The 25,470-nt window shown below is 42.9% G+C and overlaps 1 protein-coding gene and 1 non-coding gene across 3 annotated transcripts in view; both read right to left on the bottom strand.

Moving 5' to 3' along the window:
• Positions 1-25,470, bottom strand: part of ADGRG4 (adhesion G protein-coupled receptor G4) — a 111,715-nt gene that overhangs the window by 69,685 nt on the left and 16,560 nt on the right. The window contains exons 5-7 of one of the 2 annotated variants that reach the window (XM_045051161.1): positions 21,291-21,386; positions 19,399-19,477; positions 1,194-5,033 (exon numbers count right to left, since the gene is read on the bottom strand). In XM_045051161.1, the coding sequence (XP_044907096.1) occupies positions 4,411-5,033; positions 19,399-19,477; positions 21,291-21,386 (798 nt within the window). In that variant the 3' untranslated portion in view covers positions 1,194-4,410. Of the gene's footprint in view, positions 5,034-19,398; positions 19,478-21,290; positions 21,387-25,470 lie in introns of those variants that run through there. The other variant, XM_023249141.2, reaches the window with a different exon arrangement.
• Positions 1,132-1,202, bottom strand: TRNAR-UCG. Its single transcript has one exon. It is a non-coding gene; the product is annotated as a tRNA-Arg (tRNA).

Raw genomic sequence — 25,470 nt, 5'->3', positions numbered from 1 at the left:
TGAGCCAAAGTTGCACGTTTAACTGACTGAGCCACCCAGGCACCCCCAAAAGAAACCCATCTTTTTTAAAAAAATTTTTTAATGTTTTTATTTTTGAGACAGAGAGAGGCAGAGCATGAGCAGGGGAGGGGCAGAGAGAGAAGGAGACACAGAATCCGAAGCAGCCTCCAGGCTCTGCACTGTCAGCACAGAGCCCGACGCGGGGCTCGAACTCACGGACTATGAGATCATGACCTGAGCCGAAGCCGGACGCCCAACCGACTGAGCCACCCAGGCGCCCCAAAAGAAACCCATCTTAATGAATAGTTAAATTAATAAAATAGCTAGTAAAAATGGTAAATCAATTTAAATTGCTAAAGCTTATGTTCTTTTCCCTTGCAATTCTACTTTTACTAATGTGCCCTATGAAATTGCTAGCCCACGTATACCTAGATGTACGTACAAGGAAATTTATTACAGCATTATTTGTAACTGCAAAAAATTGGAAGCCACTTAAATGCCCATCAGTAGTGAGTTAAATAAATCATAGTACATCTATACAATGGATAAATGCAGCCCTAAAAACAGATGAGGTTGATCTAAATGTACTGATACATCCATGATAATATTAAGTTAAAATACATCAAATGATAAAATAATATGTATTACGCATATATTATTTTTGTTTTTTTTTGAAAACAAAACACACACGCACAAGCACACATTATAAATCTATAGAAAAAAATCTAAAAGAATAGATACCTCTGTGGAGAGGGTGTGGAGTAGGTTTTGCTTTATATTCATGTACTTTGTCTTGTTTGAGTTTATATTATAGTAAACTCCATATAATAAACAACCATAATGTATTGCATCTGTAATTTTTTTAAGTTTTTCTTTGTTTTCTTTCTTTTTTTTTTTTTTTTGAGAGAGAGAGGGCTCAAGTGAGCGAGGGGCATAGAGAGGGAGAGAGAGAATCTCACAAGGGGTAGAGAGAGGGAGGGAGAGAGAGGGTTGGCGGGGGAGAGAGAAGTGGGGCTCACCCAAAGTGGGCTTGAACTCACAAACTGAGATCATGACCTAAGCTGAAGTCAGACGCTTAACCGACTAAGCCACCCAGGCACCCCTATTTTTTCTTCTTCGAAGTAGGCTCCATGCCCAACGTGGGGATTGAACTCACAACCCTGAGATCGAGTCACATGCTCTACCAACTGAGCCAGCCAGGCACCACGTGCATTTGTAATTTCTAAAACTGAAGAAAAGATGCTGAAAAATGACTCTAAAATTAAATTACTAATGACTGGCAACTTGCTGTTGTTATTATTTGTCACTGCGTTGTCTAAATATTCCAGAGACATCTCCAGCTATAGTGAATACTTGCTTATTAAGTCCAGGTAGGGTTCGTGGTTTTCAGGAAATGTTCCCCAAAAGCCTTGTTCTCATGAATATATAAATATATACATATATAATTTATGTGTCAATAGATTTATTGAGATTTGTAACCTAGCAATGTGCTCATTAAAATTTATTTGTTAAAGGTCATCATCCTTCTATGGACCATAAATACCAGTTTATTAGGCAAAAGCTGAAGCTAGGCATGTTGTAATCACTCCTATTTATTCATGTAATTGCCCCCTTTTCCCCATATGTCATGTGGCCAGGACGGAGGTAGAAATTCTGTGGTGTTACAGCTCCTTCTGTGGTGAGCTGCAGCCAGTAGCCGAATTGCCCCAGGTGGGTTATTAGCACCAGCAAATCCCTTCAAAGGAAGCTTGTAAAACAGTGCTCATAATCTTTTGGGGGCCACAGACCCCTAGACATAGTCCTGCACGGTGCGGGGGTGAAAGAACACGAGCTTTGTAACAGGACAAATCTTTGCTCACATCTCAGCTCCGCTAATTTAATTGGTGACATCAAGCAACTTACTTAACCTCTTTGAGCCTCTCTTTCCTCATCTGTAACATGCCTGGTACAGGGAAAGAACTTTGTAAAATGTAGCAATTTATCAAAATACTTTTGAATATGATGGAAACTATAGACTTCGTCCTCAGGAAAAAAGAATCCATCTTGTTGCATGCAATTTCAAGGGCTTTGCCCACCCATCGAGGCCATTCTGGACCTCTGGACCCCTGGTCTAAGGTTTAGAAAGAACATTTGAAGAAACCTGGATAGTAGAAATAATCTTTTCTACTCCTTTTGCTGGTTGTCATTTCAGATTGTGTTTTCTTTTCCTTTTTGTTGTGTTGGATTATTTGTGTATTATGCCTATCAGGACTCAATCAGACCAAGAAGATAGATTGTACATTAAAGAGTGTACAACAGAGCAAAGTAAATGGGGGTTGTCTAGCACTTTAACGCATCAGTTAGATTTAGCAATTTACCAACAAAGTGGTAGAAAAGGTCATGGCAATTCACTAGCCAGATTAGGTTTTCAAAAACCACTCCTGAGCATATGGATTTAATAGAGCCATACTTCCGGTTCTTTAGATCAAAGATAAAGTTACTTTAAACTGCTTTGGGTGAGCTGTTCAGGCTTAACCTGCTAGTCCTTAGCTCCTTTTTGTAATCAGAGCCAGCTAGGACTATTCTCTTTTATTTCCAAGGCTTCAGAAAAGAGAAAAACCAAATGTCTTCAGGTAGTCACCCAAAGGAATAGCATTCCTGTTCCTTTGCTTTAGTCTGATCTCCAAGAAACACAGAAACCCTCTGGAATGCGCCTCTGCCATTAATTCAAACAGTACGCAGACCACTGGTGAAAACATATCTATATAATCTGTGAGAGCCTATTAAGCATGGGTCTAGCCCTCATTCCCTTGAAACCTCTCCCCCAAATCCATAAGAATCGTCAATAAAACCTAAAAATGAGTGAACATTTCAGGAAATGAGAAAAAAAAAATCCCATCTGGATGTTGTTATCACCGACTTTACCCACGCTCAGGACCTGCTACTGCTGAGGGTGGAAAAGATTGGATTTGAGGGGAGAATGGGGTTGTACAGAGAAAAGCAACCCTATATTTTCTCATCGAAATTGGAAAGAAGGAGAAAAATAACATGCGTCATTCCAAAAAGCCAGTTTTGTTACAAGAACTCCATCCCAAACAGTTCTCTAACATCATCATTGCTCACAAAAGAAAAATGAATTGGTTTATAAATCCCATTGCTTGCTAAAAAGGACCCAGGACTCCTTGGTAAAATGGCTGATTCTTGAGCTTAGCAGAAAAAGTACAAGATGAGCCTATAACATCCTGTTGTGCTGAAACTAAGGAAATACTCAAAAAAAAAAAAAAAAAAAAAGCTGGGAACATGTCAAAAGGACACAAGAGCCAGATGGAAGGACTCCCACTGGCCAAAAGAGGGCCAATTTGAACATCAAAATAGATGATAGCAACAGATTGTAACCCATCGAATAAGGGAAGAATCCATGAGTTCGTGTTGGTATAAACACATAAACAACGGAAGGAATATATAAGTAAATGTGGAAGAAGAAAACACTCTCCCTTACAATAAAATACGAACTAATACATGTTGAAAAACAATGGAGTTTTAAAAATCATCACTCTGCAACCAAGTCACTGAGGCAAGAATCATCAATAGATGTAAAACTACTGGGTGAAAGTTTGATAATAATGGGATGTTTACATAGCCTCCAGATATTCCCCCCCGGAAATTAGTTAATTACAAAGGGGAAAATAGGAACTGCACAGTGGAGAAATCTGGAATCATCGTCAGAATCAAATGATCATCGCCAGTAATGGGAAAAATTGGCATCATGAAAGACAGGAAAGGACTAAGGATCTGTTCCAGATTCATCTAACGAGACGTGGTAACTAACTGCAATGCATGATCTTGAATTGGATCCTGGACCAAGCAAAAAATAGCTATCAAAGAAATTAGTAGGATAATTGGTTAAATTTGAATATGGAGTATGAATTAGATATTCATGCTGTATCGGTATTCCACAAAGAGAATGTCCTTATTCTAAAGAAGTACACACTGAGATATTTTGAGACATTTAGGGGTAATGAGGCATTATGTCTGCAACTTACTCTCAAATGATTAAGAAACAGTGTGTGTGCATGTGTGTGTGTGTGTGTGTGTGTGTGTGTGTGTGTGTGAATGGAGGAAGAAAGAGAAGGAAAAAGAAGAATAAAACATGGGGAAAATGTAACAGTGAATGTGGGTAAAGAACATATTGAAGTTCTCTGTCCTGTTGTAATTTTTCTGCAAGCTTGAAATCGTATCAAAATAAAACACACACAAAAAAGGAAAGAAAATAGTATTTGTCCTGCATTAAAAAAAAAAAAAAGATGACAAAACGGTGGCAACCGTGGGCCCCTCTGAAGAGAACAGAGCCTTGGCCAAGAGTGGGTCATCCAGAGCAGCAAGCAGACGACTGCATCAGCACAACCCTTGCCTAGGAGGACAATTCAGGAGTTACTCACAGCAGCGCAGTCTCATGTCAACAGTTGGGATGATCTTGTTGATGAGCCAAACATCTTCTTCCCAACTAACTACGTTTCCACCCAAACACTTCATAAAGTCCTCATTTTCCAGGACGTGGTCCCAGAGTTGAAAGTAGTACAAGCTGCCAGCGAAGCCAGGCAGTGGGCTTTTAACCTGGCTGTCCCAGTTCTTGAGAAAATGTCCTAGAATCAGAGTCCCATTAGGTGTCAGGCTTTGTGGTTGATCCATCACTACCAGTATCCTTTCTGTATTCAGGAAGAGCTCTAATCTGCCCTTGACACCATCCCATAGCAAGCAGATTGTATGCCACTGAAACGGAGTCAGTTGGTGACGGATATAAAAAGTCCTCCCCAAGTTGGACAGTATTAGCTGCTGATGGTCTCCTGCAAGTCCAAGGTCTATGTCTTCTCTGCCCAGGAAGGTGTTATTAGTAATATAGGAGAAGGCCATCCAATCGCTTGATTTGTCATCCACGAATACCAGGTCAATGCATGCTGTGAATCGACTGAGTTCAGGAACCGTGTTGGTCAGGCTCACGTACGTGTCAGCTCTTCCATAAAAATCCAGTCTTTTTCCTTTCAGTGAAAGTGCATCTGTCCAAATTTGGGGATAGGGGAAAGAGAAAGCAAATGAAATTTCAGTAACAAAAATTCAATTTTATCATCTTTGGCCACATAGTTATATCCAGGTTACACAATACCGTTATGAGTCAATACTGCTGCAAAACAGCCCAAATAATGGAGATACACAAGTCATCTCTGTTTGACATTGGCATGTGACATTTTTTGGCAGAAGAGTTTCTTCCTAATTATATTTTGCCTGCGCTAATATGAAAAGTCAGATTAGTGTTCCCAGAGCACACACCAGCTGGACATTTTGGGGAGGAGCTAGAAGTATGTAAGTAGTTGGCAGGGAAGAGGCCAAAGAAAAGGCAGCTTGGACTTAAAATTTGCTGCACATAATCTTCGCTCGTGTAATCAAAAGATAGCTATTTCCATCTACCTAACTGCCTTATTATATTCATGGTGCAACAGCAATTTATTTCTCCAATGCCTTTTCCTGAGCCAAATTACTTGATTTATTCTGTCTCTGGAGACTGCGTCTCGCTGAAGGCACCGACAGGGGCCCGGAGGGTGACCAGGCGGACAATACCGAAGCTTCAAGGCTTCTGTCTGCACTCAGAAATAAGATAAATGGCACTGCCTTGAATGTACCCCAATTCCCCCCTTCCAGCTCCTCACCAAGGGAGCTGCGTATCTTTAAGAGGTTCCAGGGGGCCATGGACCCAGTTACCACTGGCTCTGGAGTCAACGAGCCTGGGTTGGAATCTCAGCTCTGACATTCATCAGCTGTGTAACTTTGAACACGTACCTTAACCTCCCCATGCCTCAACGTTTGCCTCAACAAAATGGGGAGTCAGGGCCCCAGTATGCAGGCACAACTCGGGCCCACCACTCACATTATAATCTACACCAGATAATACCCCTATCTAGTGACCTTACAAGCTTGAAGATTAAGTGAGATGATGCATGCCAAGCCCTCTCAAACATTGCTGAAGAACATGGCCATCGGTACAGTCATTTCGTGGTCGATCTGGCAATATCTATGAAAATTTAAACTTGAGCATGCCCTTTGCTTCACAGGAAGCCATTGGTGAATGGTGATAGTATCAGCGTTACAAACCTCACACCCCAGGCCACGAGGCAAATATCTGAGAATTGGCAAATATCAGCCTAATTCCAGCCCCAGCACGGTACCTGACAAACCAAAAAGAGCTTTATGACAGAACAGAATTCCAACCTCTTTCTGCATTAGGGATGTGACACTGGGACCGCCACTCTACAACTGACAGTGTCTTGCCAGAACAGCACACTACAAAGGCTGGCAGGAAGTGACCGCTTCCCTGCTCCTGGAAGATGTCCCCAGATGAAAGCTTCTAGGTATTCCCCAGCCCTACAATATTCTCTCGCCCTCCATTCCTCCACTGATGTCTTTCAAAGGCAAACAAGTACGTGCCTGCCCACACGCACGCATGCGCACACACGCGCACACACACCACACCCCCCACCCCCCGCCTCCCGCCATGTGCCGGAACCCATACCATCCACCTGCCAGTGAGCTATTTCTGAACTGTCCATGGTGGATGAGCAAATGTTTATTTCTATCCCTGGCTTATGTGATTATATTATCTTATCATCTTTCATGTGGCTAATAAATCTAGAGGTCATCCCACAAGGCGATAATCACTATGAAACCCAAATCTCGATTATGGTTGGTTAACTGCTTTTCTGTTCAACCCTCCAAAATGACGTCAAATACAACGTTTAAGAACAGGTTTTATGATGAGCATAAATCTCGAAGGCTCATTTGTCCTTTAAAGGAGAATGTATCATAATCCCATATTATCTACAGGGCCCCTCCTTTCTGCAATATACTCATATAAAGCCAGTTGCCAAAGGACACAAACATGCGACATAATTACATCAGAAATATAAAAAGATGGCCCCTCGCTATTTTTGAAACACAAGTTACAACAAGGAGATAACCATTTTACCTTTTGAAATGATAGCACTTTAGACTGAGAATAGCCAGCATTGACAAGCTTGTGAGGAAACAAGTCATTTTAATACACTGTCGTGGGAGCACCAATTAGTACGATCTATTTCTTTAAGTTTATTTATTTTTTAGTAATCTCTACATCCAACATGGGGCTCCAACTCACAACCCTGAGATCAAGAGTAGCATGTTCCACTGACTGAGCCCGCCAGGCGTCCCAAGCATGTGGCTCTTGATCTTAGGGTTATTTATAAGTTCGAGCAACACATTGGGTACAGAGATTACTTTAAAAAAATTAAATCTTGGGGCGCCTGGGTGGCTCAGTCAGTTAAGCGTCCAGCTTCGGCTCAGGTCATGATCTCACGGTTTGTGAGCTCGAGCCCCGCATCGGGCTCTGTGCGGCCAGCTCAGAGCCTGGAGCCTGCTTCGGATCCTGGGTCTCCCTCTCTCTCTGCCCGCCCCCCCCCCCCACTCTCACTCTGTCTTTCTCTGTCTCTCAAAAAATTAATAAACATTTAAAAAATTTTAAAAATAAAAATAAATAAAATCTTTAGGGGCACCTGGGTGGCTCAGCTAAGTGTCTGACTTTGGCTGAGGTCATGATCTCATGGTTCATGAGTTCGAGCCCCACATCAGGCTGTCTGCTGTCAGCACAGAACCTGCTTCAGCTCCTCTGCCTCCCTCTCTCTCTGCCCCTCCCTTGCTCATACTTGCTCTCTCTCTCAAAAATAAACAAACATTTTTTAAAAAATCTTTAAAAAGAAAAAGAAGGCTCCTGGAGGAGGATCAATGTTTTTTAGCATATTCACAAAGATGTTCAACCAGTACAATAATTCAGTCTTTTTTTTTTTTTTTTTTTGTAAACTCTACTCTCAACTTGGGGCTGGAACTCATGATCTGGAGATCAAGAGTTACATAGCTCTGCTGACTGAGCCAGCCAGGCTCCCCAATACAGTCTTTTTTTCTGATGGGCAATTTGCCAATATCTATGAACACTTTCATTGTGTATAGCTGTGTATATACTTTTGACCCATCAATTCCATTTCTATCAATTTATTCTAGACAAATGTACATGTATACAACAATGCAAGTACCAGGATATTTATTGCGGTATTGTTTGTAATTGAGAAAAAGTAAGAATATTTGTATGTCAGTCCATAAGTGACTAGTTAAGCAACTGTTACCTCTGTATAATGGACAATTAAAGCAAACAAGGTAGATCGATACAATCATGGAGAGATTTCCAAGGCTCCATATTATATGAAATGTGAGTTACATAAGTATAGACAGAATATCATCCTACTGTTTAAAATAAGAGAAAAATATGTGCCTTAGCATAGAAAAAAAGCCAGAAAAACACACACCAAGCAGTTAAGAATGAGTATCTTTAGGGGCGCCTGGGTGGCTCAGTCGGTTAAGTGTCCGACTTCGGCTCAGGTCACGATCTCGCGGTCCGTGGGTTCGAGCCCCGCATCGGGCTCTGTGCTGACAGCTCGGAGCCTGGAGCCTGTTTCAGATTCTGTGTCTCCCTCTCTCTGACCCTCCCCCGTTCATGCTCTGTCTCTCTCTGTCTCAAAAATAAATAAATGTTAAAAAAAATTTTTTTTTTTAAAAAAGAGTATCTTTAGGTGTGAGATTTAGGGGGACTTTTACTTTCTATGTTACTTATTTCAGTAATATTTGCACTTTTTATTTTTTTGTTTTTAATGTTTACTTTTTATAGAATTTTTCAAAATTTTATTTTTTGATAGAGAGAAAGAGACAGAGCATGCATGGGGGAGGGGCAGAGAGAGAGGGAGACACAGAATCCGAAGTAGGCTCCAAGGCTCTGAGCTGTCAGCATAGAGCCTGACATGGGGCTCGAACTCACGAGCCATGAGATCATGACGCTTAAACAACTGAGCCACCCAGGGCCTTAATGTTTATTTATTTATTTTTTTTTTGAGAGAGAGAGTGTGTGAGAGAGAGGGGGGCAGAGAGAGAGGGGAACAGAGGAACCGAAGCAGGCTCTGTGCTGTCAGCAGAGAGTCCGACACGGGGCTCAAACTCACAAATGGTGAGATCACGACCTGAGCCAAACTCAGACACTTAATGGACTAAGCCACTGAAGTGCCCCGATATTTGCACTTTTTATACAATCATGTGTTAAATTTATAATCAGAAAAATAAAGATGGATGGATGGATGGATGGATGGATCGATCGATAGAACCACTTGTAGCCATACTTGAGACTCTGTGTTTCTGGGGGCAGAGGTAAGTTCTACCTGGATATGAGCAGAAGTTGGTGTAATGGAGTCCAAAGAACCAGCTCCGAGTCCTAGGTCTGCCCCTTACTCACTGCATGAACGTGGACAATTAATGCACGAGGAAGCTTTTAGGACAGTGGCATTTAGTGAGCACTGTATGAATATTAAATACACCTACGTCACTTCTTCGTGTCTCATTCCTCCATGGTAAGATAGGAATAATAATTACCGTCCTCGCAGGGCCATTATGAGAGATGGCGCAGTAGTAAGTGCCATTTAGGTTTTATGTATAAAATGTTTATAAACTGTGAGCCCCTTGTAAATGTCAGCTACCATGTTCACCACTGTCATTATTAGAAGTCTCTTTCTTCTCCCAAACCTCTTTTGTACCCTCACACAGGCAGGAGCGTCTGCACGGAGCCCTGCTGCAGCCCCCGGGCCCCCAGCTGGGGCTCAGAGGGGACCAGGCTGTGCCGAGGCGGGACAAGGGCTTTGCCCTTCTGTTTGGACTGGCGAGCAGCGTTCTCAGCTGGGCCTCTCCAGGGCCTGCTTCAAAGGCCACTTGTGCCTTTGCATATGATTTAACTATCCATTGCAGATGTCTGCTTGGACGCTGCCATCTGTTCCCTGGCAATTTTCAAGCCCAAATTGCATGATTGCTCCCCCGAAGCGTGTTCCCTCTTGATTTGGCTCCTCTGTGTCTCCTCGCCCCTATCCTGTTTCCTTTTATTTTCAATTACATTTATTGTTTTCCTCACTTAAAAGAAAAACCCTGTTTCTTCCATTATAGAAGTGATACTGTGCATGCCTTTTAAAAGAAAAAATGGAAAGCATTAGAAAAGTAAAAAGATGAGAACAAAGTCAGCCAGAGCCCTACCACCCGGAGACAACATGTTGGCAAATTTCCTTTGGCGGTCCTTTTCTTCCGTGCACGAGTTTTGTTTATTTCTACGTGGCTGAGATCATATTGTATGGAAAATTTGGTACCCTGCTTTTCTCACATAACATGATGACATAAGTATCTCCCATGTTAGGAAAAACTTATGAGCCTCGTTTAAATGGCTCTGTTACAGCCCTGGGAGTGCCAGGCACCATTTTATTTACATTGAGAAAATTCACATACTACAAAATTCACCATATGAATCGTTTTAAAGTGTACAGTTCAGTGGCAGTCAGTACATTCGTGATGGGATATGACCATCACCATTATCTAGTTCTAGAACATCCTCAGCCTCCCAAAAGGAAACCCCATATCCGTCAAGCAGTCAATGGCCCTTCCCTCCTCCGTCCTGCTGGCAACCACTAATCTACTTTCTGTCTGTATGGATTTGACTATTCTGGACATTTCATATAAATAGAAACATCCAAGTGACCTTTCTAGTTTCTAGTTTCTTGCACTTCGCATAATGTTTCCAAATCCATCCATGTTTCAGCACGCGTCAGTACATCATTATTTTTTTTTTAAGATCTTATTTTTTTTTAAGTAATCTCTACACGCAACGTGGGGCTCGAACTCACAACTCTGAGATCAAGAGTCACACGCATTTCCAACCGAACCAGCCAGGCGCCCCAATACATCATTATTCTTGATGGTGGAATGACATTCCATTGTAGGGATATACTACATTTTGTTTACTGACTCATCTGTTAATGGACTTTTGGGTTGTTTCTACCTTTTAACTATTATGAACAGTGCCTCTGTGGACACTCATGTCATTTGTTTTGTGTGAACATGCCTTCGTTGCTTTTGGGTACATACCTAGGATGGGTCATGTAGTAATTCTATGTTTAACTTACTGAGTAACAGCCACTGGTTTCCACAGCAGCCACTTCATATTCCCTCCAGCAGTTTATAAGGGTTCTAATTTCTCTACTTCGTCACCAACATTTGCTATTTTCCATTTCTTTAAATTAGTATTATAACCATCACAGAGGGCGTGGAGTGGTGTCTCCCCATGGTTTTGGTTTACATTTCCCTAATGACTAATGACATTGAGCATCTTTTCATGTGCTTGTTGGCCATGTGCATATCTTCTTCGGAGAAATGTCTATTCAAGCCCTTTGCCCATTTTTAAGTTGTGTCATTTGTCTTTTTGTTGTTGAATTGTAAGCACTCTTTATATGTTCTATTTTTTTTTAATTTTTTAATGATTATTTATTATTGAGAAACAGAGAGACACAGAGCATGAGCAGGGGAGGGGTAGAGAGAGGTAGCATCCGAAGCAGGCTCCAGGCTCTGAGCTGTCAGCACAGAGCCCAACGTGGGGCTCGAACTCACAAACTGTCAGATCATGACCTGAGCCGAAGTCGGTCACCCAACCAACTGAGCCACCCAGGCGCCCCACTGCTCATTCTTTTGGTGTCGGTTCTAAGACTCTATTGCCAAAACCAAGGTCATGAAGATTTCTTCCGTTTTTTATAGTTGTTCTTACGTTTGGTCTTTCATCTACTTTGACTTAATTTTTGTACATGGTGTGAAGAGGGAGTCCAACTTCATTCTTTTTATGTGTTTATATGTATATGTATAAGTTTACATGTCCAGGTGGGCTAGCACCATTTGTTGAAGCGACTATTTTTCCCGATTGAATGCTCTTGGCCCCCTTGTGAAAAATTAACTGACCATACATATATGCATGGGTTTCTTTCTGGACTTTCCATTCTGTGCCATTAACCTATATCTGTTCTGATGCCAATAACATACTGTTTTGATTACCATAACCTTGTAGTAAGTTTTGAAACTGGGATGTGTGAATTCTCCAACTTTGTTCTTTTTCAAGATCATTTTGGCTATTCAGGGTCCCTTGCAATTCCATATGAATTGCACAATCATCTTTTCCTTATCTGTAAAAAAAAAAAAAGCCCTTGGATTTTGATAAGATTTGCAATTAATTTGTAGATCTCTCCGGGGAATATTGACATTTTAATATTAAATCCTGTTATCTTTTTTTAAAGTAAGCTGTATGCCCAATAAACCCAAGATCAAAAGTCAAATAGCTCTACTGACTGAGCCAGCCAGGCACCCCAAAATCATGTTACCTTAATATTAAATCCGTGAACGTGGGATCTTTTCCATTTATTTAGGTCTCCTTTAATTTCTTTCAGCAATGTTTGCAGTTTGAATGTAGAAGTCTTTCAACTACTTGGTTAAATTTATTCCTAGGTATTTTATTCTTTTTTTTAATTTTTAAAAATGTTTATTTATTTTTTAGAGAGAGAGAGAGAAAGAGCGTGAGTGGAGGAGGGGCGGAGAGAGAGAGAGGGAGACACAGAATCTAAAGCAGGCTCCAGGCTCTGAGCTGTCAGCACAGAGCCGGCCGCGGGGCCCGAACCCACAAGCCACAAGATTATGACCTGAGCTGAAGTCGGACACTTAACCGACTGAGCCACCCAGCCGCCCCATAGGTATGTTATTCTTTTATATGCTATTGTAAATGAAATTATTTTTGTAACTTTGTTTCAGATTGTGCCTTACTAGTACATAGAAATACCACTAAATTTTTGTGTGGATCTTGTGTCTTGCAACTTGGCTGAATGTGTTTATTAACTTAAATGTCTTTTTTCTTTTTTCTTTTTTTTTTTCAGATTCTGTAGGGCGTTCTATATGTAAGAACATGTAATCATCTGCAAATAGAGATGGTTTTACTTTTTCTTTCCAGTTTGGATGCCTTTTATATCTTTTTCTTGCCCAAGTTCTCTGGCTAGAACTTCCGGTAATGCTGAATACAAGTGGTAAAAGTGGGTATTCTGGTCTTGTTCCTGATCTTAGGGGAAAGTTTTCCGCTTTTCATCATTAAGTGTAATGTTTACTGTGGGCCTTTGCTAGATGGTCTTATAAGGTGGAGGAAGTTCCCTTCCATTTCTAGTGTGGCAAGTGTTTTAGTCAGGCTAGAAATGTGTTGCATTACGTTAATTGATCAATTTTTACATGTTGAACCACCTTTGCACTCATTCGTGGGATAAATTCCACTTGGTCAAGGTATAGAATCCTCTCAATATATTGCTGGATTCAGTCTGCTAGTATTTTGTTAAGAATTTTTGTGTCTAGGGGAACCTGGCTGGCTCAGTGGGTAGAGCATGAGACTCTTAATCTCAGAGTCGTGAGTTAAAGACCCATATTAGATGTAAAGCTTACTTAAAAGAAAAAAAAAAAGAAATTTTCAGGGGCACCTGGCTGGCTCAGTCAGAAGAGCATGCGACTTTGGTCTTGGGGTTTGTGGGTTCAAGCCTCATGTTGGATGTAGAGATGACTTAACAATTTTTTAAATCTTTAAAAGAAAGAATTTTGCATCTATACCCATAAGGGATATTGGTCTGTATTTTTCTTTTCTTGTGGTGCCTATGTCTGCCAGCTACCATTTTTTTTTAACTCTCTACCAGATTGAGAGAGCAAACGATTGTGTCCCAGGTCTGTCTCTGGCAGATCCTGGGGGGAAAATAAAACTCTTGCTATAATGATTACTCAGTACGTCATTTTATTTTGCTTTTTGCTAAGGTCCAAAGCTGCTCTGCCTGGTGATGCCATGTTTACACAATTTTGAAGCAGAACTGAATTCACTGAGCATGAAATAACGCCAGTTTTTCCCAGAATGCTCCAACTCTTGTATTGGCTGATTTTTCAGGGCAGTGGCTTAACCAGAGTCTTGGCCGTCTACTGCCAGTTTCCAGTGCCCAGCATCATGGCTGGTACATAGTAGGTCCTTTATAGCTATTTTCTGATCAATGGTTTGCCCACTATTAGGGCACTGAGTTGGAGTCTAATGGATGGCAGATAGAGGGCCGTTCCTTGTGCAAAGGCATCTGAGATGTGAGCGAAGTATCTGACATAGAATGAGAAGTTCTGAACTGTAAAGTTTCCTCTTCCTATCGGACCCCCAAAGTCACAAATACATTCATTTTAAAAGTCATGGAGTAAAAAGCTTAGAATTCTAAGAGACAAGCAATCCAAATGATTCTTTTTCTGCACAACCCCTTAATTTTCTGCAGACAGCATTAAGCAATCATCAGATATATCCTGTATTTGTTTCCCTGTCCTCTCTAGGCCAAGTTTCTCCTTGAAATGTTAAAGTGTTTCAAAACGTAGGGGCCTGAGATTCTAGATACACTGCCTTGAACCATCTTAGGGGGAGTGGACGAATGAAGCTCATCACAGTCTGGCAGCATAGGCATGGCCTGGTCTCTGTTTCTCCCCCGATGAGGTGACCCGCTCTCCTCTATTTTACTCAAGATTTCCAATCCAGAGAGCCTTACTGAGCGGTCGTTTGGGTGCTGTAACAAAGTACCACAGACCAGTGGGTTGAACCACAGACATTTATTGTCCCACAGCTCTGGAGGCTACCAGCTGAGATCAAAGTGTCGGCAGCGTCCTTTCCTTCTAAGGGCTCTGAGGGGCAAAACCTGTGCCTTGTCTCTCTCCGAGGGTCTGGTTTGCTGGCAACATTTGGTGTTTTGTGACTTCTTTTGATCTCCCCGACCTCCACCTTTGTCTCCACATGGCCCTCTCCCTGTATGCGTGTCTGTGTGCAAATTTTCTCCTTTTATAAGGACACCAGTCATCTCAGATTAGGGGCCCACCCTACTCCAGTATGACCCCAACTTTACTTAACTAATTACGTTTGCATTGACCCTACTCCCAAATGTGATTACATTCTGAGGTGCTGAGGGAGAGGACCTCAACATATGAATTTGGGGGGGGGGGACACAATTCAATTCATAATACTGCATAAGGCTCAAGGCCCAGCTTACCACCTGGAAATACCTCCTATCAGAAGGGGGAGACAAGGCAGAGCAAATTTTAGGGAAGGGACCCACCAGAGGCATCGGCTGCTTTTATACCCTGGAAAATCTGGCCACCCTGAGGACGGGCATTCCGCAAGGGTACACCATGCCTGCCTCAACTGGGAAATGTCAGCACTCGCTCCTAAAAGCGGAGTGGGCAGACCCTCATTTCCATAGTATGCAAAACCTATACCTGCACAAAGGGCCTTCTGGCTCTGAGTATCACAAACTCTCGCAAATGAATGTTCAGGAGCATGGAAAACTCTTGTAGACCAGGTCTGGGTTCTAGCAGATCCGTGGCTGTCTGAGTTGATCTATGGATAGGTACTTGATACTGGGGAGCTCCGTTACCCACAACACCATGGTCATCCCGTGAACAGCCATAGAGAATGGGAGTTACTGCCTGATACCCACTGCCTACACTTCCCGCTGGTCTTGTGAGTAACCGGCTAACCTGTGGATAAGCCAGATCTGTCATATGTAAAAGCATCCACCTTTGAGCCTCATTTCTGTCACCAGTCACTAACCACAGAAGAATCACCCCCACATACGTAATGTGATTGTTCCTTCAAATTTTGGGTCCAAGGCCCATGTCTTACCCAACAAAATGGATGTCTTTACCCATTTTGTTGGGTAAGACATGGGCCTTGGACCCAAAATTTGAAGGAACAATCACATTACGTATGTGGGGGTGATTCTTCTGTCTTTACTCAGAAAGCCAGAAGAACCCTGGAGAATTCATCTACTCAACTATGTATCAGTGCTAGAGTGAACTCATATTCACCTCAGGTCCTTGGCCCTAATCGGCTTACATTCCAGAGAGAGAGGTAGCCAATAAACAAGTAAATATAAGAATTACAAATTAGCGATGAATCATGGGAATCTACTCCCGAAGCCAAGAGCACACCGTATACTCTGTATGTTAGCTAACTTGACAACAAATTACATTTAAAAAAGAAAAGGGGCACCTGGGTGGCGCGGTCGGTTAAGCGTCTGACTTCGGCTCAGGTCATGATCTCACAGTCTGTGAGTTCGAGCCCCGCGTCGGGCTCTGTGCTGACAGCTCAGAGCCTGGAGCCCGTTTCAGATTCTGTGTCTCCCTCTCTCTCTGCCCCTCCCCTGTTCATGCTCTGTCTCTCTCCGTCTCAAAAATAAATAAACGTTAAAAAAAATTTTTTTTAAAAATAAAAGAAAAGAAAAAAGAAAAAAAAAATTACAACTTATGGGGTGCCTGGCTGGCTCAGTCGGTAGAGCTTGTGCTCTTGATCTCGGGGTTGTGAGTTTGAGCCCCATGTTGGGTGTAGAGATTACTTAAAAATAAAATCTTAAAAAAAAAAAAGAATCACAAATTGTGAAAAGTGCCCTGAAGGAAATGAATAAGCTGATGAGTTAGCTAATGGGGATAAGGCGAATGGGAATATCTACATTAGACAGGATAGTTTGGGAAGACCCCTCTGAGAGAAGAGTCGTTTCCACCCAGTTCTAGGAGACTAAAAACAGCCAGGGCTACAAAAATGTGGAGTAAGAGTGACCCAGACATGGGTAATAGCATATCTAAAGGCCCGGAAGTAAGACTGTGCTTGACATGTTCAAGGAATAGGACGGAAGCCAGCACGTCTGGGGTGGAGTGAGAGAGGCAGCATGGTAAGAAATGAGGCCCAAGAAGCAGTGCGAGACCAGATCACGCAGTGCTTTTTAGGTCTTGTTAAAGAATTTGGACCGGGGCACCTGGGTAGCTCCGTTAGTTGAGCATCCAGCTCTTGATCTCAGCTCAGGTCATGATCTCATGGCTCGTGAGCTCGAGCCCCACATCGGGCTCCTCGCTTAACAGAGCGGAGCCTCCTTGGGATTCTCTCTGTCTCCCTCTCCCCCGGCCCCTCCCCTGCTTCTCTCTCTTCCTCTCGCAAAATGAATAAATAAACTTACATAAAAGGATCTGCAGTTTATCTTTAAAAAAGAATTGCGATTGTATTCTAATTGTCATGGAAATGTATTAGCAGGTTTTGAGTAGAAAAAAAAAAAGTGACAAGCTCTGAGTTGACACGTTAAAGGATTGCTCTGGCCGCGGTGTGGAGAATGGGCTATAGCAGAGCACGAGTAGAAGCAGGAAGACCAGTGAGGAGTCTATTTCAGGTTTCTTCCTCATCTCCTGCTCCATTCTGCAACTATTCAGTCCCTGACCTGTCTTCATCCATTCTTGCTGGCTCGGCTCTCAACCCTTCGACCTTAGGACAGACTTGGCTTCTTCTTTTTGACCCTTGGTGTTCTTCTAGGAACATGGCTTTTTTCCACACTCTGGCTCCATCCATTTAGAGCATCTGAGTCTTGTGCCCAGTGTTGCCCTTAGCCCTCTATCCTACAATGACCCTCACAGTTGGGAAGCTGGTGACTCATCCGGAGCCTGAAGGGAACCGAACCTTAGTTCTCGCCAATTGAAGAACAATTAGAATTAATTATTTGATAACCTCAAAAAAAAAATCATTGTCTCGACCCATGGTTTTGAGACTTAGTCTGGAAAACCTTGTGAGTGCTTTAAAATGACTTCTTCAGGTTGAAAATCTGCCTATCCATCATGATTTCCATTGACCAGTGACATTCCTCACAAACTCATTTTCCAGGACAACACATTCTCCCACTTTTTCTTTCATGACTACAGGAAAGACTTCCAGATCCCTCTGTTCCTAGATCCCTCTATTTCATGCCCCGTGACCCCTCAAAAAAAAAAAAAAAACCCACGTAGAGTCTGTGTCACATATAGCATCAGCAAACAGGAGTTCAAAAATGTGTGATTTCAAGTTGCATTAATTTATTAAATAAAACAAACTTAGTGAATCAGCAAATAGGTACCTAATGCCTAACCTGTGGGTCAAGTCCTATGCTGTATGTTTTGGATAGAGAAATGGAGAAAACAGCTTCTGGCCTTTGAGGAAACAGGCAGAGAAAGATAAATCAACATCTTAGCAGGTAGTCAAGGCCAGGTGACAGAGTCGCCGCTGTGCCCCATAGGTCCCATTTCAAGCTTTATTATGAGAAACATGGTTTCCCATCAGGCCCTGCACACAGCAAGAAGCCAGTCAGTGTTTGTTGTTGATGGTGATGATGATTTGGTGTTTTTCCAGAAGATTAGCACTCAATCTGAGGGCTATTCAAATTAAACCCCAGGTCTATTTCATCAAGAATTGTCACTCACTGGCATGCATGACCTTTTAGCTAAAGACTGATGTGCTAAGTGAACAATGTTATCAACTGAATTTACTTAATATGGACCAAGTCGCAGCCTTCCAAGACGACCTTTTCCCGAAGTCTCCAAATTACCAGCTACTTCAGTTCAATTGTCTTAATCGTCTATTCACTGCAGAATAAAAACAAAGACAGAATCTATCTCCAGTCCTGCCACAGAGCCTAGGCAAGGTCTGGGCCACCCCAGAACAGATGCCTGTTTGTCACCGTGGATCAGTGACCAGCTTTTGGCACGCCTCAGTTTCCCCATCTACATTCTATGATTGATTGTTGCCATGTAAAGGAGATAAAGGTGATATCATAATAAAATAAAATAAAGAAATACACAATATATACATAATAAAATAAAGTAAAAGAAAAGAATAATGACCGTATAAAACAATTTTAAAAACTGTTGGATTTAAAATACATATTGTATTTTTAAAAAGTTTTTTAATGTTACTTATTTTAGAGAGACAGAGAGAGCATAAGTGGGGAAGGGGCAGAGAGAGAGGGAGGCACAGAATCCGAAGCAGGCCCCAGGCTCTGAGCTGTCAGCACAGAGCCTGGTGCGTGACTCAAACCCACAAACCGTGAGATCATGACCTGAGCCGAAGTCAGATGCTTAACCGACTGAGCCACCCAGGCGCCCCCCAAAAATACGTATCTTAAAAGAAAGAAAGATGATATTATCATGCTGCAGGGCACTTTAAATACAGCATTTTGCGTGAGAGAAAACAGCCCAAAAGAAAACTGAAAGCTTCTTTTAAGTGTGCATTAGCCATCAAATGGCATTTCAGAGCTGCATTAAGAAATGTCAAAGACAGCGCCTGCCTGGCTCAGTTGGTAGAACACACAACTTTTGACCTCAGAGTTGTGAGTTCAAGCCCCATGTTGGGTGTGGAGGCTACTTTATTTAGGAAAAAAAAGAAAATGAAATGTCAAAGACAATCATCCAAACTACTGGGTACTTGAAGCCAGTTTTCTATCAGTCTTACACAATCCTGAGTGAATGGATGCATTTACTGAAGTTTCAACTTGTCCTGCAGCCATATCGACCCAAAGGAAGCCGTTGAGAGGCAGCCCCACGACTTTGCAAATGGTTCATTTCACCTACTGTATATAAGACATTGAAAGAAATCACAAAGGTACATTTCCTTACCTGAGAGAAAGGTACAGCTCAACATGAGAATCAATCCATAAAACTTCTGACATATGATGTGTTCTTTCATTGTGTAAACCTGTGTTCAAAAAGTCAGAAATATGCCCAGCTGAGATTCAGAACAAAAGGTTTATTTCCAAAAAAAAAAAAAAAAAAGGTTTATTTCCAAGTGTATGTGACCATACTTCTCCCTCCCGTCCAATGCAAGGCTTTTTCCTATTGCTTAAAGCCATGTCTGCCAGCCGCAGTATAGACGCTTGCCTGAGTTACACAGCCTGGCTGAAACCTCACTGATTGGTTTATTTGCATATCCTTCCAACAAATTGTACCGAGTGCCTACATGTGCCAGAGCCTGTGTTACACGCTGGGAATAACAGTGCTGGGAAGACAAGTTAGCCCAGAGGGGAAGACACACATCGAATGCGTTAATTACAAAATGGGGCTGCACTCAACCTTAACGCACACATCTTCAACCCAACAACTTGAAATTGTAATGATCCGAAACATTTGGAAGAAATGGCCAAGGTAACTCCTGAAATCATTTCTATTTTTAGAGCAGATCTGTTTAGAGAGACCTGATCACCTCCTTCATTCACCCAGCTTTTCTCCTTAAAAAAAAAAAAAGTGTAATTAAAGCTGCTTATTTGGGGAATACCCTGGAAAGCCCCCTTCTCCAGCCAAAACAGTGTTAAAACTACAAACCTTACAGAACATATTACAGAAGTTTGGCAGTAGGGTGCTGATGGGCCTTCTCTGATTTTAAATAAAATGAACTTCGGAATGACTTACAGATTTAAACATTTCTTTTCCTATAGGATAATGCAACATATTGTATTTCTTCCCCTTGTAAGTGCGAACAAGAAGGGAATTTGTATGACTTGGATGGATTTTCTACACCACAAACTTAGAAGTGGGGGATGTCTAAATCTCTTACGACTTGTGAGATGAAATGCAGCTTAAATTCACAGCGCTGTAAGGAGGACCAGACTGAGAATCCATAACTAGCTGTGGGCCCGTATTTCTGTTCCTTCATTTCCCTGGGCCTCAGTTTCCTTATCTGTAAAAATGGAGATAATAATCTGCCTATTTCCCAGAGCTGCTATACAAGAGGATCAAATAAGGTGATATTTCAAAGGCAATTTTCAAAGCATAAAGTGCTATAGAAATGGATATGATTGCTATCTATAAAATGGAATTTTCAGTAGCAAACAATCCAATTTATATCTTTCTTGCATTTCCTCTAAACTTTTATAACAATTCCAATGTATGTTTCAGAAACTTACCCGGCACCCAATAAATAAATCATGGGACACAGTACAGAATACTATGCAGCCATTAAAAGGAGTCAAGTAAGTCTCTCTGTCTGTCAGGTATGAAAAGGTGGGTGGGGATACGGGATGGGCCCTGAGGACTTTCCTTTATATACAATGCAATTCTGAGCTCCTCGGCTTTTCTACGATCATCATACATTACCTATGTAATTTTTAAAATTGAAGGAAAGGAGACAGGAAGGGAGGGAGGGAGAGAGGAAGAAGACAAGATAGGAAGGAAGAATGGATACTAAGTAGGTTTCCTCTATGCCTAATACCATTCTGTACTGTTTGAGTATTTTATACTGAGCCTGCATGCCTCGTATAATTTTACAAAATGGAAAGAAAGATGGGAAGGAGGAAAAGAAGAGAAAGAGAGAAAGAGAGAGAGGGTAGAGATTAAGGACCTGTGTTTTATACCTCTTACAGTTACATGCAGTGTGGTTCTTTTGTGCTTAACAGGTGTTGTTTTCATCATTTAAAAGAAATTTAAAGGCAGGAAGAAAGGAGGGAGAGAAGGAAGGAAGGAGGGAGGCAGGGCAGAAGGAAGGGAGGGTGGAAGAAAGGAAGAAAGACGCTTACCTGAGAGCTGGATTCCTCCAACTTCCCACCCCGTGTCACTGTGGGGTCCAGAAGGAGAATTTGCTTCACGAGTGACCAGATCTGGTCTTCAGATCCCTACGTTTGATGTGAAACGGAACAAGCAAAATGCAGGAAGGCTCATGATCTGCTGGCCATGCCTCAGTCACCTTTTGTTTTTTTCTTTCTAGATCAACTCAGCCTCTCTGCTCTTAGCTTTATGGGGCTTACTGACCAGGGCAGATCCTCTTTCTGTGGCTTGCAGTACGTCATGGGGCTGCTTTCCCGAGCATGAAATCAGCCCGAGCAAAGTTCTCAGGTTATTACCTACCTGCAATTACCCATTAACGTGAGGGCCCTTTCCCAGTGCTCACCAAGGATTATCTTCAGTTGCTAGTTGATTATCACTTTAATTAAGTTGGATATATTAAACCGGTATTTGCTCACTTAACTAAGGTTCATTTCACTTTATTGAGAACTTGGGGGTGGGGGATGGTGTTCAGACCGGTAAGCAGAAATCAGAGGCCAGGCAAGGATTAACATGTTCACATCTCACCCCGTCAGGACGACGGGGCCAGCTTTGTACCCTCACCACGGATCCATTCTTCAAAGTGCTTTGAAAAGAGATGTACAGAACTGGTTTTGTGGCCTTCTCAAGAGAGGGATGTAGTTTTGTGCTCCAGAAGGTGTCATTACAGCGCTTTGGAATGATGGAAATACCAGCAAATCCCATCAAGCTTCCAGGGATGATCCCCTCCCCCCCCCCCCCCCCCCCCCCCCGCCAGGCTCTGCACTTCCAAGGTCAGGGCCCTAAGTTCAGAGGGTACAATGACACAATGACTTGCTCAAAGTCATAGGGATGATGAGAGGCAGAGCAGGAGTTACGACGACGGAGGGCTCCTGGTTCCCAGGCCAATGCACGGTCCTCTCCCTCTCACACCTCAAATGGAAAAATTCAGTTTGCTAACAGACTGAGTCAACCTGCTATCTTCAGGCCAGTGGCTCTCCGCAGGGGAACGGGGAAGGAGGCAGTGTATCAGAATTATCCATCACTCACCCCCCAGCCCAGAAACTGTTCGTGGTACGGCGGATGAGAGCCCAGGCTTTCCTGAAAGAGAGATCAGTGTTTGATTCTCAGTTGTGTGACAGACAGCCAGGCTCTTAACATCTCTGGAGCCAAAAAGTGTCCTCATTTGTAAAAGGTGGCTAATGCCACTCACCTCATATCCCTGTGAAGATTACATAGGGCATTCGGTGCAAGGGGCTTAGCCCAGAGCCTGGCAGGGGTCCCGGTGCCCCTGCTCCTACCTAGAATGCCACTGTCTTCTCTTCCCACCGTGCACAAGGCTAAGCTTTTGTGGCCTGCTCCCCACACGGTCCACACAGCTTACAAGGGAGCGTGGGGCGATTGTCAAGTGTCATCTTAGCACTTCCTTGGCACTGATTTCTTTTTCACGTCAGGCCCGCTCATTGGTCTGCCTCCCCCCTACCCCCATAACCCGATGAGCTCTGGAAGGACAGTAACTCCGTGTTTACTCAGTGGCTCACACGCTGCCTGGCACATAGAGAGCGCTCATTCAATATGTGATAAATAACTGAATGCGTGACTATGCCTTTCTCCCCTACTCAAGCGTGTGCTTACTGGGCGACAGGGAATCACATCTCTGTTCTCCTCGTGCCCTGCCCCAAGAGTTGGCAGAGCGCCCGGCACTTAGTAGATGCTTCGTGCACATTTGTTGAAACTGAAAAAGAATTTAGAGGAAAACTTATTCTTATGTACTTGGATATGGTAAGAAAATTCTCTGGGGGTGCCTGGGTGGCTCAGTCGGTTGAGCGTCCAAGTCTGGATCGTGGCTCAGGATGTGATCTCGAGGTTCGTGGGATTGAGCCCTAGGTCGGGCTCTGCTCTGGCAGCATGGAGCCTGCATGGGATTCTCTCTCTGTTCCTCCACCACTTGCTTGCTCTCTCTCTCTCTCTCTCTCTCTCAAAATAAATTAATAGACTTAAAAAAATTCTCTGGAAGGAGACCCTGGTGAGAAGGGTTGATTCTAGAAAAGGAGACTGAGAGGTCTTGGATGGGAGAGAAACTTCCATTTCTCTGGATATGCTTTTCTTCTGTTCAAATTTTCATCGTTTGCAAGTGTTACTTTTTCCAAAAAAAAAAAAATACTATGTTTATTTATTTATTTTTTAAAGCCAACATGGTGCAGGGCACCTGGCTGGCTCAGTCAGTAGAGCATGCGACTCTTGATCTTGGGGTTGTGAATTCGAGCTGCATGTTGGGAGTAGAGCTCGCTGAAAAACCTGATGTAGTGCAACTGAAATGGGAAAAAAAATGTCACCGGAGGAGGGAGGCTTTCAGTGGGTATCTTCCATCCTCTGGAAGATTAGAAGGAGAAAGTTGAGCATCCGTTCTCTGAATGGACCGAGAGAAATAGGAAAGGGACTGAAATTGCAGGGGGAGGTGTGAGTTAAACATAAAGAACTAGTTACTGCTGATAGGAGTTGATAAGCACCAGAAAAGGCTGTCACAAGATGGGATGAGCCATCCGTACCCAGAAACTCAAAGGTCTAGACAGCTCATATGGCTTTACTGATTTACTGGTCCTCCCACAGAGAGCGATGGCCGAGCTTAGGAGACTCTGTCCCCGTTTCTGACACTAGAAGAGACCTTTACGCTGGTGAAGGTCCCCGTTGTCATCATCCCCTCTTCCCTTCCTGGGGTGAGCATCCCACCAGGCCAATTTCTCAACTGGAAATTTCTCTGGAAGTTTCCATACAACATGGCCCCCACCCGCAAACCAGCTATTGCGTTCAGGTCTCAACTGTAGATACGGCGAAAGGATCCGACGCTCGGGGAAGAAATCATCTGTGTTGGGGACTTGCTAAGAGATTTTCAAGGACAACTCTGATTAGGTCCGCTTGCCACCTTACACGCTAGCATCCAGCTGACTCCCTGCTGGCCCTCATTCCCACCCTGCCTTCGTACGTTTGCCACGTGTGGGCAACACGGTGATGATGACGATGACGATGGTGTCCACGTCTAGCGTTTTTATGGTATAGATGAGATGATATCTGTAAAGCACTTGGAGCACTGCATGGTACATAATAAATTTATAAGTCTTGGCTCTTATTCGCTTTTCTTCTGCACCTTGCTTTTCAAGCTCAACAGTATTCGTTTAGTCAAGAACGCTTGGCGGTTGTAAGATGCTGGGGCTTCAGCAGTGACCCAAACAGATAACCTCTCCCCCCCTCACCAAGTTGACGTGCAGGTGTTCCAGCCACAGCGCCGTGGTAAGCGTGCCACGAGCAGAGCAAGCCAAGGGGACAACAAAGAGCAAAGAAGCAAGAGACACAATGGAGGGCCAAATCACACACGCTCTGGTGGGCCATTTCCAGAACTTTGGCTGTACCCTGGAGAAATGGGGAGGCAACCCGTGCAGAGTGTTTCAAAGCTTGTGACTTCAAAATAACATCAACCTTGCAGAAGAGTTGTCAGCAAGATCGGTCGTTAACATTTTGCCACATTTGCCACATCCCTTTTCACGTTTATTTCTGAAATACTTAAGAGTAAATTGCAGCCATGGTGCCCCTTTACCCTGAACACCTCAGCTGGCATTTTCCTGAGAGCAAGAATAGCTTCTTACATAACCACGGTATAATTATCAAAATTGGGCAATTTACCTTGAGGTAATATCACCTCCTATACGGTCCACGTTCACATTTAGCCAACTGTCTCACTAATGCCATCTTTCATGGTCTCCCCCTCTGATCCGGGAGCAATCTAGGATGACAATCTGCTTTCGCTGCCATTATTTTTTAGTCTCCTTTAATCTGGAAATATTCCCCAGCCTTGCGTTGACTTTCATCACGTTGACATTTTTTTGAAGTGGATGCCCCTGCTATTTTACTGAATGTCCTTCAATTTGGGTTTGTCTAATCTTTCCTCAGAGTTCAGGCTATGTGTTTTGGGCAGGAATAGCACAGAAGCGCTGTCGTGTCCGCGGGACATCGCATCAGGACACACAGGATGTCACTCTGTCCCATTATTGAGAATGTTAACTTTGATAACTTGGTTAAGATGGCATTTGCCAGTTTCCTCCACTGGAAAGTTATAATTTCTCCACTTGTAATTCGTAAGTGATGTGTGGAAAAATACTTAGAGTCCGTGGAAATAGCCCG

The sequence above is a fragment of the Felis catus genome, chromosome X (genome assembly GCF_018350175.1).
Source record: "Felis catus isolate Fca126 chromosome X, F.catus_Fca126_mat1.0, whole genome shotgun sequence".
NCBI lineage: Eukaryota > Metazoa > Chordata > Mammalia > Carnivora > Felidae > Felis > Felis catus.
Note: the sequence above shows the minus strand (reverse complement) of the source record. Positions and strands in the feature narration are given on the sequence as shown.